Here is a 15,285-nt window from a genome sequence, read left to right as displayed (position 1 = left end):
ACCTCCGCCGGGACCTATCCCGGCTAAGTGACGTTCATTTCTTGTCTGCAGAAAACCTTCTTGATTACGCACACAGAGCAGCTTGTTTGCTTGGGGAGAAGCTGAGTTTTCGAGCCGGATCAGGTTGATATATTCCTTTGTTGAAATCCATAGTTAAAATTTTCTATGATGGATTTACGGTCCATGTGCTTGTTTGCTAAATGTTTTTTGAGTGTAAATGTTAAATAGGCGGAAAGAGATGAAAGGCCTATTGAAAGCTGGCACCTTCATCCATGGGGAGAAGTCTTCCTTCTTGCAGAGACGGAGAGAGGTTGGACTCCTCCTTTGTTTATTATCCATCACAATTGCTATGTAAATTACTATTATCAATCATAATTAACAAAAATCAATAGCAAAATTTAAAGTAAATCACAAGTAATCAATATTTGTTGTGATTTTTGTTACGATTAAAATACCTACCGAATTTTTTGGAAACAACAACTAATGACCGATGCACAATTATGTTAATTTGTATTGACCATAATTTGTTTTTGGGATAGTTACACTTTCCTCTTCTGAGATTTGGAGTAATTATACGTAAATCCTCTGTGGTTTGGAAAATTATATCTAGCACTCCTAAGGTTTGTTTCTGTCTAACAAGTCCCCCCGTTAGTTAAAATTCACCGATTTTGTTGATATTAACAAAAAAATCAGGATAAAATTTATATTAACTCCGATTGACTTATTGCAGATCAAATAAATCTTTTTATAACTAAATTACCCTTATACGTCTTCATGCATTAATGCATGTGAAAAGGTATATCTTCACTGTTATAAGGGTAGTTTAGTTCAAAAAAAATATTTGACCTGAAATAAGTCAATAATCAGTTAATTGAGGGTAAATATGAATTTTCATTCAGTATTTTTATTATTACCAACAAATTCAGTAAATTCTGATTAATGGAGGGTCTTACTTATTAGACTGAAACAAACTCTAGGCGGTGTTAAATGTAGTTTCTCAAACTATAGAGAATTTACGTTTAATTACATCAAATCTCAAAATAGAGGAGTGTGATTATCACTTTTTTTTTTCTTTAGCCATAATAATTAACAATGACTAGAAACTCTTTTTTTTTTTTTTTTTTCTCTAGCAATAATTTTGACAAATGGTTGTACTTATTGTTTTTCAAAAGTGCATTTTGACCATTGGAGAAAAAAAGCCAAAAGCATTGCAGAGTTTGTTGACTTGAAAGAATCATTGGAACCTAAATTCATCATTATCAGCGCCTCTGCAGAAAAGATTAACAGTTGCAAGCTGCAGTTTACTTTGGTAGGAATCAGATCTGGAAATATGTCCCGAGACAACTGGGAGAGACTGGTGGCTGTCGTGCTGCGGAGAGAGCAACTTCGGCAAATGTTTCATGAACAATCCAGGAGCCCAAGCATCACCTCCATTTCTACTGATTTCTGTCCTTCTTCCACTCACCAATTTCCCATGTAAGTACACACACATATATATGTATACAATTACTTGCTCTGATGTGTGAAATGAGCAAAAAAATTACTTGTGAATTTTTTTTTTACCAAATTACCCGTCTGTTTTGAAAACTAAAAAGATAATTTGCTTCATTTTTTCAAAGTACAGGGTATTGATAGGGGGAATAATTTGTTTCATTTTTCAAAACACAAAGGATAATTTGCTATTTTTTTTACCGGGATTTTTGCTCATTTCACATATCAATTGTATTTTTCCATATACGTATATAATAATTTGTGTTAAATGCAATTTACCCTCCTTAATTTTGGATAGTTTCAAAAAACTCCTTGTGAAATAAAGAAAATACAAAAAACTCTTGATATTTGAAAATGATGCAAAAGAACGTATGGGCATGAAGCAAGGAGGGTTTCTTGTATCTTCTTTTTTTCATAACAGGTTTTTTTCTTTTTTTTTTTTTTTGTATTTTTGAATTTTACAGGGGCTAAATTGTATTTATTCCTATGTACTTATATTATATTGAATATACTGTGTAATTTTATAATTGATTGTCATTGGTTAAAGGATTAGTGGTTCTGTAATAACATGTTATGTATAACTTCTTTCAAATATGTATTCGTGATAGCAAAATGTCTTATCTTTCTCTTTCTGCAGCGATGGTTTAAGCTCCTTTTCGGTTTCCCAGCCCAGCGTAGCTGCGTCTCCAGGTCTGTTACTAATTTGAAAATTCTAACTCGAATTCGATCAGGTTAGATTTGAATTTATTATTCAATAAGTGTAATACACTTGCAGTTTGATTAGTGTCAGTTCAAGAAAAATAATCAATCACACGACAAATATATCGTACTTACTAAGTGATTTATCACCTATCTATGGTTGCTTTATTTTTAAAAATATAGGGGACATAATTTACTATTTTTTTAATAAGATTTTTTTTACTCATTTTTTATGTCACAAATGGTAAATTGTATTTTCTGAATACTAAATATTAAGAATAATTGCATTTGCATCATTCGAATTGATTATACTCACAATTCGTGTAAAATATTGTGCTTATACTGACAAACACTCTGTGTAATAAAAATATATATATATATATATTCAGGGAAATTGGTGTAATTTTTCAAATAATTGGGATGATTTCTGTTCTTAATTTGAAGGATTGTTAGTGTAATTTTTCCTCTTCCTCACTACACTTGAGTCCACATTGTGCATCCCTCTTCTTAGGTGGTATTCTTAGCATCGCTATCTTGTGAATTTTTGTTGCAGCCCTGAGGAAAACAAGCAGCAAAAAGAACGGATTAAACGATAGTTATAGTACCAGAACTCGACAGAGAAAGAAACTCCAAAAACTGCCCCCGGAGGTAAGAAAACTGGTCGATGTACTAAGGGAAATTCAGGCTCAACACGACTACTTGGAGTCGAACTTTTACAAGGAGAGAGCAGCACTCGAAGCAAGATACCGGAAGCTGTCTCAGCCACTCTACGCAAAGAGATACAGAATCGTAAATCAAGTGGACGGAGACGAGAAAGGCGTGCCTGATTTCTGGCTGACTGCAATGAAGAACAATGAAGTGGTTGCCAGAGAGTTGTCTGAGCACGACGAGGAGGCTCTCAAATTCCTAAAAGAAATAAAGTCGTCTAAAGTTGAATATCGCAAAGGCTTCAGACTTGAATTTCATTTCGACCCCAATCCATTTTTTAAGAACTCCGTCCTGACTAAAACTTATCGAACGGTTGATGAAGGTGAACCTGTTCTTGATGGAGCAATCGGGACGAAGATAGAATGGTTTCCTGGGAAGAATTTGACGCACAAGATTATGCAAAACAAGCCTAGGAAATGGTCGAAGATCATCAATATGATTGCTGGGACTGAAAAACGTAAAAGTTTCTTCAACTTGTTTAGTACATATCGAGGCCCTGACATCGAAGATCTATACCACGATATTGCCCGAAAGCTCCAGCATCGGATGGTAAGAGACTATGAGATTGGCTTAATCATCCGAGACAAGATTGTTCCTCATGCAGTTTCATGGTACATGGGAGAGGATATTTGTTACAATGTACTTAGTTTTAGAAAAGGAAAATTGTAACATTAATCCATTACCTAAGACTAAATTCAGCTTTTTCTCAACTTTCTTCCAGCAACTTAAGTTCTCCACAAGGGAAAAGTCGCATGTCAGCTTCAAATTCAAATTTTAATGCTCTATTAATTTTAAATTAATAGGTTTGATGTAATAATGTTTTCATATCTTTTTAGAATATAGCTATCATCTGAAACACACCTTTCTCTACACTGCTTTTCTAATGAAAGTGTGTTGCAACATAATACATGCGCAAAAAATGCAAGCAATTTTCTGTCATATTGTAAATGAACAAATTATTTCGCTATAAAAAAAATTAGCAATTTATCCACCTATATTTTTTAAAATACAACAATTTAACCCCTCTGTTTTTTCAAATGCAGCAATTTACCTCCCTAAACAGAGGGGTAAATTGTTATTTTTTTTTATAGGGAGTAATCTGCTTATTTGCAATATCATATAGGGTAAATTGCATTAAACCCTAATACATACATTATGTTGTTTTCTGAATTTTTCTTCTTAATTAATTCTCACGTAAATTTTAGAGCTAAAAGTAGAATGTCCTTTTAATGAGCTAAACGGTTTGTGCTTTAAGATCTCTTTCTCAGTTATTTGGGCTAGATCATCTATTTTTTTTAAGATTTTTAGTTCAAATTCTGGGTGTGTGCCTAAATGAGTGCGTGTGTATATGGGACATGCACTAAAAAAAGATGTATAGCTATTGTCAACACTTTTAATATGGACTAAGAGTTGTAAAAAATTATTATTAACCATCGCTAAATAAAATATCGATGCAAAAATATAGGTTATCCATTGTGAAAAATATTTTTGTCATAGATAAATGTTTTAGCTATATTAACAAAAATCACGATCAATAATCATTACGTGATCGTGATTAATGACTACCATAACTATTTACTTTAAAACATACAATTAATCACTATTAAATTATATTACTCAAATCAATTTGCACATTTACGTGTGGGACCAAAATTAGAAACAGGTCCATTTATGAGACCAAAAATATAATTTACCCTTATTTTGATTGTATTGACTAATGGAGAGAGTAGCTGCCGTTATCAAATGGACGAAAATTCCTTAATGGTCCTCAAATTAAAAAAAAAAAACCACTTATAGGACTCAATGTGCGAATTGGCCTGAGTGTGGGGACCAAAATTAGAAATAGGTACACTTATGAGACCAAAATTGAAAATAGGTTCACTTATGGAACCAAAAATATAATTTACCCTTTTAGAACTGCATGGCAAGGCTCTAGTTATAGCTGTTAAATACTTAAATCAATAGGTCATAATAGAAATAATAAGAAAAGTCGTCAGAATATTAGGGTAGCAAAAGTTGTACTTGTTGCATGGAGGACAACTATTTATTGATTTCTCTTAATTGTATAATTTCAAATAAACCATGCCAAATAATTCAATGACTACAACAAATCCATACATATTAGGGTTTAAATGAACCTGAACTTTTCGTAAAAACATTGAAAAAGTAAAAGGGATTTAAAACTTGTCTGAAAAGTCATAAATATTATATGTGAAAAAATCTTGATACAACCTTTATTAAATGTACCCTCACACCAAGGATTTTATCATTAATTCTCCCAAAAAAAGTTAGGTGTTCCTAATTTATTTTTGGGATTTTAGCACACGTCTTACTAACTATAAAATTGCTATTATTAATATTTTACAAGTTTCATAATATTACTTTATCTATCATTTTATAACTTTCAAAAATAATTTATAAAATGAATAAAATTTATAAAAGAAATGTTTAAATAAATTTACAACACCTTACACGACGAAGACAGCGACATATGCGGAGCAAGACCTTACACGACGCGGACAGCAGTTATTAACAACTATATGTAGCGGGAAAGTTTGACTTTGATATCTTAGTTTTGACAATCTTGGTATATAGTACTAAATATATAGCTGCAAGTCTTGAAATTTTGACATTTTGACAATCTTTTCATTAAGATCAGTATTTTCTTTTGTTTAAATACTAACGAAAATAAATCAGATGTAAATAATAAATTTTTAAAGGGGCATAAGAATAATTTTAAATTTTTTTTAAAGAGTATTATTTAGTATTTTTAGAAAGAGATATAAGTGTAACTAACCCTATAGTATAATTGTTATAGTCAACTTATTGACTTTTTGAACACAATTCCCAGATTTAACATCAATTAATATTATAGATATTGATTTGATATTGATTTTTTTTATCAGAATTGAAAATTAAAAATTTTAAATATTTTCATAATATTATCTCAAAGTTATGACGACACAATAATAGTTTGAAGAGTGAAAATAAGAATATATAATCACTAAATTGTTTAAATTAAGTTCATACAAATGTTAAAAAACATATTTTGAAACTGTACGTTCTGAAAATTTTAAAAATGCAAACAGAACTCCGGAATTAGTTTTAATAATATTATTTTTGTGGAAGATCTTTTTTTAAAAGGTTTTTGTAATATAGCGCACCATATTTATTAAGAATTGATAAGATAAGTATGATATAAATTTTTATAAAAAAATTCTAAGTTTATTTGTTAAATATTCCTTCTCTCATGAGTTATATTTATAGCCTAATTTTAAAATACATTCCATGAATGTAGTGGGTTAAATCCAGATTGTCCTCATGCCAAAATTGTTGGAAAGGCAGCTTAGGAAACCAGAACAAAAAACCATACAATCCCCTCTTCTCATGTTGTATTCTTAACTTGCACAATTTTTGCTAATAAAATCTAGTTTCATTAACCAAATTGAGTTTCATGACTCTAAGGTTATAGGCTCGGACGACACTAATGTCTGAAATGTATTCTATTCTAATAGTATATGTTATTCTATTTTAATAGTACGTGTTGATTAGGTATAATTATATAATATTAATTAGTAAATAAAGGCAAAAATAGAGAATATATATAGAAGCCAAAAATGGATGAAACCAGCTATAAATTGTGTGATTGTAGAACACAACAAGATCGAGGAGGTTTAAATGCTTTGTCTTTTTGAAATTTTAAGGTTTTTTTCTTTTTTTTTTATTTATTATTAGTTTAGAAAGATGTAGTGTCTATTTTAATTCGTACAGTAACATGAATTTAACAGAGTTTTGAAAATTCAATTTGCTCCCAATTTCTATTATTTCACACTATATTTCGATTCATTAAATAATTAATGCACGTATGTATTAGGATCCTTTAATAAATCAAAATTATAATGTTACGATCAAATGTAAACGTAAAATAGAGGTCGGTTTAAATGTTAAATTTTATACAAAAGCTCTGTATTTGCAGTTTTGGGCAAAAGTACCTTTCTTCTCTAGAAATAAAATATGGAGAGAAATAAGATTCCATGCAAGAAGTCATCCTTTCAAAATGTGGAAGAAATGTCAACAAATACTTGAGGCCCCAAACAAATAATTGCCTCTAGTGGACTATCTTTCTCTTGACAAAGTCAGAGTCCTCCAATTACAACCCACAATATACACTGAAACACGCTTTCCACGAAAATATAATTATGGAAATATTATTGCATTTCTGTCTCCTAATTTAGGATTTATATATATTTTTTTATCCCATTAATTAGAGGATTATCATTTTTGGTGTCATAAATTTCAAAAAAGTCCCACTTGCGGTCCTCTATCGATTTTTCATTAGCTATTTGATGGAAAATGCTATGTATTATGCATGCGGTCGTTAACTTTTCAGATTAAAGGATAATTAATGGAAGGTTCTCAGGTGACTAGAAATAAGAATTTTTAAAATTTTTGGGATCAAAAGTGAGAATCACGTAACTAATGGGACCAAAAATATATAAACTTAGGACAAAAAATGTTGTCCCCCTACAATTCTCATCCTTTACTATTCAACTTACCCACCACACCACAAACTACATAGTGCTTTTTCTTCCACGCCAGCAACTATAAATATCCATCCTTTTTTCCTCACTAAACCACACCAAAACCCCCCAAGAATGGCGCTTTTCCTCATTGAAACCAAATCTGTACTAGCTCTGGCACTTGCAGCAATAGTTCTCACAGTCGGGACGCCGGTCCTCGGGCAAAACTGCGGCTGTGCACCCGACTTGTGCTGTAGCCAGTGGGGCTACTGCGGCACCGGCAATGACTACTGCGGCAGAGGCTGCCAGTCGGGCCCGTGCTCCGCCCCGCCCAGCAGCAACGGCGTTTCCGTTCCGGATATTGTGACCGACCAGTTTTTCTATGGAATTGCGGATCAGGCTGCCGCGAGTTGCAGCGGGAAGGGATTCTACACCCGCGCAGCGTTTCTTGAAGCGCTCAACTCGTATCAGCAGTTTGGTACTGTGGGTTCGTCAGATGATTCGAGGCGTGAGATTGCAGCGTTCTTTGCGCATGTCACGCATGAGACTGGACGTAAGTTCTCTTACTTTTTCTGCGTATTGATTCAAGTATGGGTGTTTTATAATTAACGTTGTTGTTCAATAAGTTATGGTGAATTAACTATTCGGTTTGTTCTTAGATAAGACTGAATTATTTTTTTTTAAATACTGCAATTAAAAAATACTCTTTTCTTTCTTAAATTTTTAGATGAGGTCTAAGTAGACTAACTATTATTAAAGTCGATTAATACTATATATTAGTAAGACTCCAATGCATAATTCCATGATCCATTAATTATGAGAGCTCAACTTAGCCAATTAAATCAAATACTAATTAGAATCATTTTAAAATATTGCATTTAATATACAACTGTATCTTGGTCAATTTGCCAAAATAATTAATTGGGACCTAACACATATGTGGATCCACAACATGTGAGTGTGGAAGCTCTAGGGGTATGTTTAGTTTGTGGATACAAATGGTCCCTAGTGATGTATGAATCCACTAATTGAAAATCTTAAAAGATATCTTGAATTTTCATTATTCGAACTTACATTTTCACAAATAAATTAATAGCATAAATTCATATTGAATTTGAATACATGTGATGGGTTCAAGTCCACCTCAACCCCAACTTCACATTTATTTATTTATTTATTTTTGTCTTCTTTATCTTTACGGTCTTTTTTTTCTTTTCTTTTTTTTTTCCTCTATTTTTGTCCCTTGTTTTTCCTTTTTGCTTCCTCCAGCCACTACTCCATCGCCAGCAGCCTCAAGCTGGCAGAGAAAAAAAAAAAAAAACCTTCCCGTCCTATTTTTTTAAGGGACAATCCAACGACTCGAACTTAAATGAGTGTGTAAGTGTGTTAGCTCTATATGTAAAAGAAAAATCGACCCCATAGCTTTCGCCTCCAGCTTCCATATCCAACGCCCTGTCCCCGAATTAAACTCGTTCACATCACTGCATTCCTAGCCCAATTCATCACAGCCTCTTTATTTTCAGACCTAGGATAAAATAAGTTTCAAAATTTGAATCCTTCATCTATAAAGTTTTTTGAGATCAATATTGGTTGTTGTTATATTTATCATTTGTTTATAATATTATCATATATGTGAGACATGCATAAGCACAAAATATTAGTTTAAAAACCTTTAAGTTTTGGAACATCGAAAATTTGAGATACAATAATTGCTAAATAGTTGGCCAGGTGCAACGTTATTATTTAATCTAAAAAATTTTAGTGTAAATAAAAATAGAGAAAATGAGCGATAAGTAAGAATATAACTAACAGTTTATTGAAAAATTAGCGGGGTTAAGGTTTAAGATTTATTTGTAAAAGGTACAATATTTTGGAAATCACGGGCTTTTCGACTATTTTGTTAATAGAAAAGACCATTTTGCAATTTGCTAAAATGTAGGAAGGTTTATGCAATTTACCCTTACTTTATCTAATAGCTATTCTTAGTTATTTGCTATTATTGTCATTAATGATGAATAGTTTCATATTTGGATATGTAACTGTAATTTTGCATAATTATGATTTAAGGTAATTTTTTTTACCGAATTGCTAGAAATTTACTATTGACATGCAATTTACTATATGCTAATGATTAGTGATAGATCAACACAAATATAATGAAAATTTTATTTGAGTTCATTCTGTTGTCACTATGTACATATCGTACATATGATTTTTTGGCACTAGTGTTAATAATGGCAACTTTTACACAAAACATAATACCGAAAACCATTATTTGACATATATATAGTTTATAATTTTCATTAATTAAGACAAATTAATACAAGAATAATACTATCAAATATGTTTCTCAAAATTTCTGCATAATCTCAGAAAAGAAACTAAAATTCTTAATTAGTCAAATAATAAAACAAAACTTTAAACATAAATAGAATTTTCTCGACGTATATATATGTATTTCGACTAACATAAAAAAAATAATTTTACTATTCTACTCAGATATGTGCTACATTGAGGAGATCGACGGCCCATCTAAAGACTATTGCGACGAGACCAACACACAGTACCCATGCGCGCCCAACAAGGGCTACTACGGGCGGGGACCGATACAATTGTCGTGGAACTTCAACTACGGCCCAGCAGGCAATAGCATAGGATTTGATGGTTTGAACAACCCAGAAATTGTGGCGACGGGTCGAGTCATATCTTTCAGGACTGCCTTGTGGTATTGGATGAATAATTGCCATGATCTCATTGTTTCCGGCCAAGGCTTTGGGGCTACGATTCGCGCCATTAATGGTCGTCTTGAATGTGATGGGGCGAACCCGGACACAGTAAGCGCTCGTGTCCGGTATTACACACAGTATTGCAATCAACTCCAAGTTGATCCTGGCAATGATTTGAGATGCTAATATATAGAAGGTTGTAGGTTTTTCTTTTTCTTTTATATATAAATATATACACATACTTGGTACTATAGTTGGAATTGTATCCATATGATATGATCATATGTTTTAGTTAAATTGTTGGTGTGCAATAAATCCCCAAATATTAAGTTTGGATCGTTTTGGTGATACTTTAGGTTATGACAAAATAGTAATGCATTTACTTGTTCTTAATTGTTTGGAATAATATTATTGATTATTTGAATTGCATGTTTACCAGCAAATATGAAAATTGATGATTATATATATATATATATATATATATATATATATATAGATTTTGACCCCATATAAGATAAATTACTTGTCAAACGCCAATGTTTTGGTTTTTCTTAGCTATTTTTCAGTAAAAATCTTCTTCTTTTTTTTTTCCGACGCAAAACTTTTAAGAAAAATTTTCGTTTCTCTAGCAATTTTCTTATATAATTTGTGGACTTCAGAAATAATATATTAAACATAAAAAATATGTAGAATAAAGTATAATAGGATTTGAGATAATAGAAAACGAAATAAAAAAAACGTATTGTCCACAAATGAAAATAAGAAAAATGAAATAGGATAAGGTTTTACACATAAAAAATAAATACATTTCCAAAATGAAAAATTATGATGTTTACAAAAGTGAACAATGACCAAATAAACGTACCCTAAAACTTTGTAATAAGCCAAACATAAAAAATTAGTAATATAAGGTAAAATAAGCTTAAGACTATATAATGAGGTCATAATTAACATCGTAAAAAATGAGAGTACATCTAAAATAGTGGAGAACTACCTAATAACCCACAACTGAAGGAACAATAACCAAAATTTAGTAAGAGAATCGACTAAGGTCAGAATTATAAGCTTCAACATCTCCTGATTTATGGCGTATTTACACAAATTATCTCTGTATTTTGCATAATTACATTAACCTCCCCAATAGCCGAAGAATAGGGATAGTTGTGTAATGTTGCGGTACATATTGTGTAAGTAATTTTGACGTTTTAGTTGGTATATGTGTAATTATCATAAAAACATGGGTGATCTCTATAAATAAGCTAGGGGTTACATCGTGTAATGTAATTATATCTAAATAAGAATTAGTTATAAGAACCAAATTCAATCAAAGCAGAAAGAGGGAGGCCGAGGAGGACATCCCCTCCATAACTAACACCATCCCAATGGACATCCCTCCATAATCATATTTAATTACCCTAACAAATTCATATTTATCCCGTTAAGACAACTAGTATAATCAATATTTGTTATACACCTCAAGCGAATTAAGTACTTTATCGAACTCTTGGTACAATGGTCTTCTCTATACCATATGTAAATGAGAAACGTGGAAATTTTTGCTATTAAAAAATATAAGATACCAATTCATCCACAATTTAATATTTCTCGTATCTATATAACTAGAGCTCTCAACTCAAGATGACACTATTAACCCACCTATAAGACTGACAACTGGCTTACAATCTAGCTAGATGAGTCATTGCATTTTGTCTCCTGTAAAAGTACATCGCGAAAAATGAGTTGCCAACTTAGTAAGTATAATTTAATTAGTCTATATATCACACACACATATAGGTACGTACAACAGGAGACTAATATCATTTAACACCAATAATTTGACCAATATTCATTATGTAACCACGAACTACCAATTTCAATGACACCAATCAGTCGATAATTGTTAAACAATTCAGCTACATCACATAGTAATAATAACATTACTCATGCAAACCCAATACCAGAGTCAACCACCACTCATAACATAATACACATTTATTATAGTTCATTTTTCCATTGGTAATCATGCAAAACCAACATCAAAATCAAGTAACAATCACAACATGATTCACATACCATTATAGTTTAATTTTCTTAGTTATTAATTGTTTTTTGTGGTCCCGCTTAGCCTAGCTGGAATATATTCAGTGGTTCTACCCGACTATCATCATCTCCATCACATCATCTCATCTCGATATCACATAGCATACAGCTCGTATGATATCCCATCGTCAATTATTATATTACACAGCGTACAGCTCATATGATATTACATCATCCATCATATCACACAGCACACAGCTCGTACATATTCCCATAATCATCCATCATATCACACCACACACTGCTTAGATGATATCCCCATCATCATCCATCATATCACACGACCCATAACTCCTATAGTATCCCCATCATCATCCATCATATTGCACAACATCTCCATCTCTAGGAAGATTGTGTCCAGGATCTGGTAATCTAAGCCTTGCTTCTTCTGGTCGGCTCGTATTAGCCTGTGCTTTATTACAGGTAGTCATTCCCCCGTTCCTTTAGTCTTTTCAAGGGTACTTGAATCTTAATTAAACTATTCTATATTATGTCTTTCTTTCTGAAGGGCTTGCGGTTCATTACACCAAAGGCTTTCAGTGAACTATTGAAGCTATCGAGAGAATACCAAATGCTGACGGTGACGAAGCGACTTTCGGTGGACGCGGAGCCAACGAGTTCAGTCGAACAGCATAACGAGTATAAGGTTACACAACCCGTATGATAGCACATCATATCTATTAATTGATGACAACACTCAGCTCGTCACCAATCAAATCATCATAAACCACTAAATATGCCTCAAGTTAGGTAAGCCATCTTTTCATCTTAATTTACCATTCTCATCTTATCGACTCCATAATTCAACTCTGTTCGATAATACATTGTAATTTCATAATTTAACTCCAATCAATCATTGAATAGAAACGTGTTACTATCATTCACAATAACTCCATCATTCATCTTTCTTCAACAATCAAAATAAAGTATTTAGTAATTAATCACCATGTATTATCCTAACTATAAACAAACATATAACAACCTTTCCACCAAACAACCACAATTCAGTTAAGTACATGACATTTTTTTATCAAGTTCGCACCTAAGCAAGTAGATACATTTATACAAATTAATTAACTATACTTAACTCACTTCTCCAACTATTTAAGTATTCAATAACGTGTTCAGTCTTGAATTGATATCATTGTAGTTTCTTCATACAGAATTAGATTATATTCGTATACCTCTCGCTAATTCTTGGATATCTCACTCTATAAATTTCGAATATTTATTCTGTTTTATTATTTATAAAGTAGACTTGATTATCTTTCCATCAGTATATATCTTAATATATTAAAATTATTGTTTATATTTTAAAAGTTTCCCTTATCGCTCCTAAATCTATAATCTTCACAGTATCAGCATTGCTCACTAATTAAATTATAACTTTAATTATAATCACTAACTTCTACAACCATTTTAGTATAATAAACTAGACATAATAAGCTTTCTAATGGTGTATGATTTGTATTTTAAATCATAGTAATTGAATTTATTAAAATCTATCTTTGTCATATAATTGCTTTTCCTTGACAACATCTCTGTCTCAAATTACAAATTTTTCTCAGATAGAAATACGATTGATAAAGGTTCCATTTTTAAACAAAATATTCTCACATGTCTTTATTTCATTTACAATAATAATCATACTAATTAGATTTATAGATAATTAGTTATTCAAGTTTTAGACAACCTGATTTGGGTTGCAACAGATTCAAATCTACTACTTTAAAATTCTTTCAAAAATCATATACTCTTCCAAAAATTTCCATATGCTCATAATATAATCTTCTATATGTCTAGTTTCATTTTACTAAAGAATTATATGAATTGAACCAGTATAATTCAAGTTACAAGGTTTTAAATACAGTGTCTGATTACCCGCGGAAATAGAGCAATAGAATATTTTCTTACTTTTACCCATTAAAACGACGGAGTCAGCTTCTGATCAAAACTATAAGTTTTCGTACACATCTCAAAGTTTCCAAAAATCAAGAATCACTAGATTTGGATCGGTATAACTCTATAAAATTACAATTTACGGAGGTTGATCAGAACAGAGCCTCTTCTGGTGTATTTTCTTCACTTTTAATCGGTTATTTTCTTCAAAGTCAAACATGCAGCTCCTACACGAATTTAACCAAGAAATATGTAAAAAACTTACCAAATTAGATGGAGAAATTACTTTAATGTTGATGGAAATGGAGCAAAGTCTCAAACTCCCCCCTCTTCTTATCTCTTCTCTTCTCTTCTCTTGTCTCTCTCTCTCTTTCCACTGCCTCTCTCTCTTGTCTCTCTTTTTATTTTTCTACAATCTTCTATTATATATATATATATATATATAGCTTATATTCTACATTTGTGTATATACCAAAGTGTCTATACATATCATTAATAGGTATAAAGAATGCCCGTGTCGTGGATGCATGGTTCCAATCCATGACTTCAAGTAGTGGATTGGAGCCACAACTCCTTTTTATTTTTTTTTTATTTTTTTATTTAATTTGAATTTGTATAACTTAATTATTTAAAATCAAATTTTAATAATATTTAAAATCTAAAAAATCATAATATTAAAATTGTATTAATTTAAAAAATACAGTTAACTATATAAATGTAATATTTTTATACAATTGTGAAAAATACAATGAACTATACAATTGCATATTTCAAAAATGTCCATTCGTTCCACAATTGCGTCTGTGGCATTGACGTCGAGGTCTTATTATTTCCTCGCCCACATTTTGCATTGGCTCATTTTGTGCCTTATTATCATCACCACTGGAATAAATGTCCAACCGACTTGATGTTGTTGTAAAACTAAACTTCATATTATCATGATATGCCCTAAATGATGAAAATAAAATTGGTGAAATATTGTATCCGGTGTGTATGGTTGATTAATGTCAAGACCTAGGTCAAAATATAATTGTGAAGAATAATTTTCTGTTTGGGTTGGCGCATATATAGAGTCAATTGAAACCAATCATTTTGAGGCAATTGAGGCATGTAGTAATTTTAAGACGATTGAAGCACGTAAT

The 15,285-nt window shown here is 31.5% G+C and overlaps 2 protein-coding genes and 1 long non-coding RNA gene across 3 annotated transcripts; 2 read left to right on the top strand and 1 right to left on the bottom strand.

Moving 5' to 3' along the window:
• The first annotated feature begins 1,172 nt into the window (after nt 1-1,172).
• Nucleotides 1,173-3,698, top strand: LOC105172092 (nucleosome assembly protein 1;1). The gene is made up of 3 exons (XM_020697132.2): nt 1,173-1,476; nt 2,129-2,181; nt 2,744-3,698. Exons 1-3 carry the CDS (start codon nt 1,331-1,333, stop codon nt 3,565-3,567), a joined length of 1,023 nt encoding a protein of 340 aa, XP_020552791.1. The 5' UTR covers nt 1,173-1,330; the 3' UTR covers nt 3,568-3,698.
• Nucleotides 3,699-7,475: 3,777 nt separating this feature from the next.
• Nucleotides 7,476-10,478, top strand: LOC105171971 (endochitinase EP3). Its single transcript, XM_011093269.3, has 2 exons — nt 7,476-7,971; nt 9,918-10,478. The coding sequence occupies exons 1-2, from the start codon at nt 7,554-7,556 to the stop codon at nt 10,328-10,330; spliced, it is 831 nt and encodes a 276-aa protein (XP_011091571.2). The 5' UTR covers nt 7,476-7,553; the 3' UTR covers nt 10,331-10,478.
• Nucleotides 10,479-12,338: 1,860 nt separating this feature from the next.
• LOC148786737 (uncharacterized) lies at nt 12,339-14,591 on the bottom strand. The gene is made up of 2 exons (XR_016067839.1): nt 14,409-14,591; nt 12,339-12,921 (listed from the first exon to the last, which is right to left on the bottom strand). It is a non-coding gene; the product is annotated as an uncharacterized LOC148786737 (long non-coding RNA).
• Between the last annotated feature and the right edge of the window lie 694 nt (nt 14,592-15,285).

The sequence above is a fragment of the Sesamum indicum genome, linkage group LG10 (assembly GCF_026168435.1).
Source record: "Sesamum indicum cultivar Baizhima isolate 11 linkage group LG10, ASM2616843v1, whole genome shotgun sequence".
NCBI lineage: Eukaryota > Viridiplantae > Streptophyta > Magnoliopsida > Lamiales > Pedaliaceae > Sesamum > Sesamum indicum.
This window is presented reverse-complemented; position numbering and strand designations above follow the sequence as displayed.

Excerpts from the sequence above, each read along its gene's own strand:
- LOC105171971 (XM_011093269.3), top strand. The coding sequence starts at position 7,554 with ATGGCGCTTTTCCTCATTGAAACCAAATCTGTACTAGCTCTGGCACTT. Across the intron at positions 7,972-9,917 it reads TGTCACGCATGAGACTGGAC|ATATGTGCTACATTGAGGAG; the intron begins GTAAGTTCTCTT and ends TATTCTACTCAG.
- LOC105172092 (XM_020697132.2), top strand. The coding sequence starts at position 1,331 with ATGTCCCGAGACAACTGGGAGAGACTGGTGGCTGTCGTGCTGCGGAGA. Across the intron at positions 1,477-2,128 it reads TCCACTCACCAATTTCCCAT|CGATGGTTTAAGCTCCTTTT; the intron begins GTAAGTACACAC and ends CTCTTTCTGCAG. Across the intron at positions 2,182-2,743 it reads CAGCGTAGCTGCGTCTCCAG|CCCTGAGGAAAACAAGCAGC; the intron begins GTCTGTTACTAA and ends TTTTTGTTGCAG.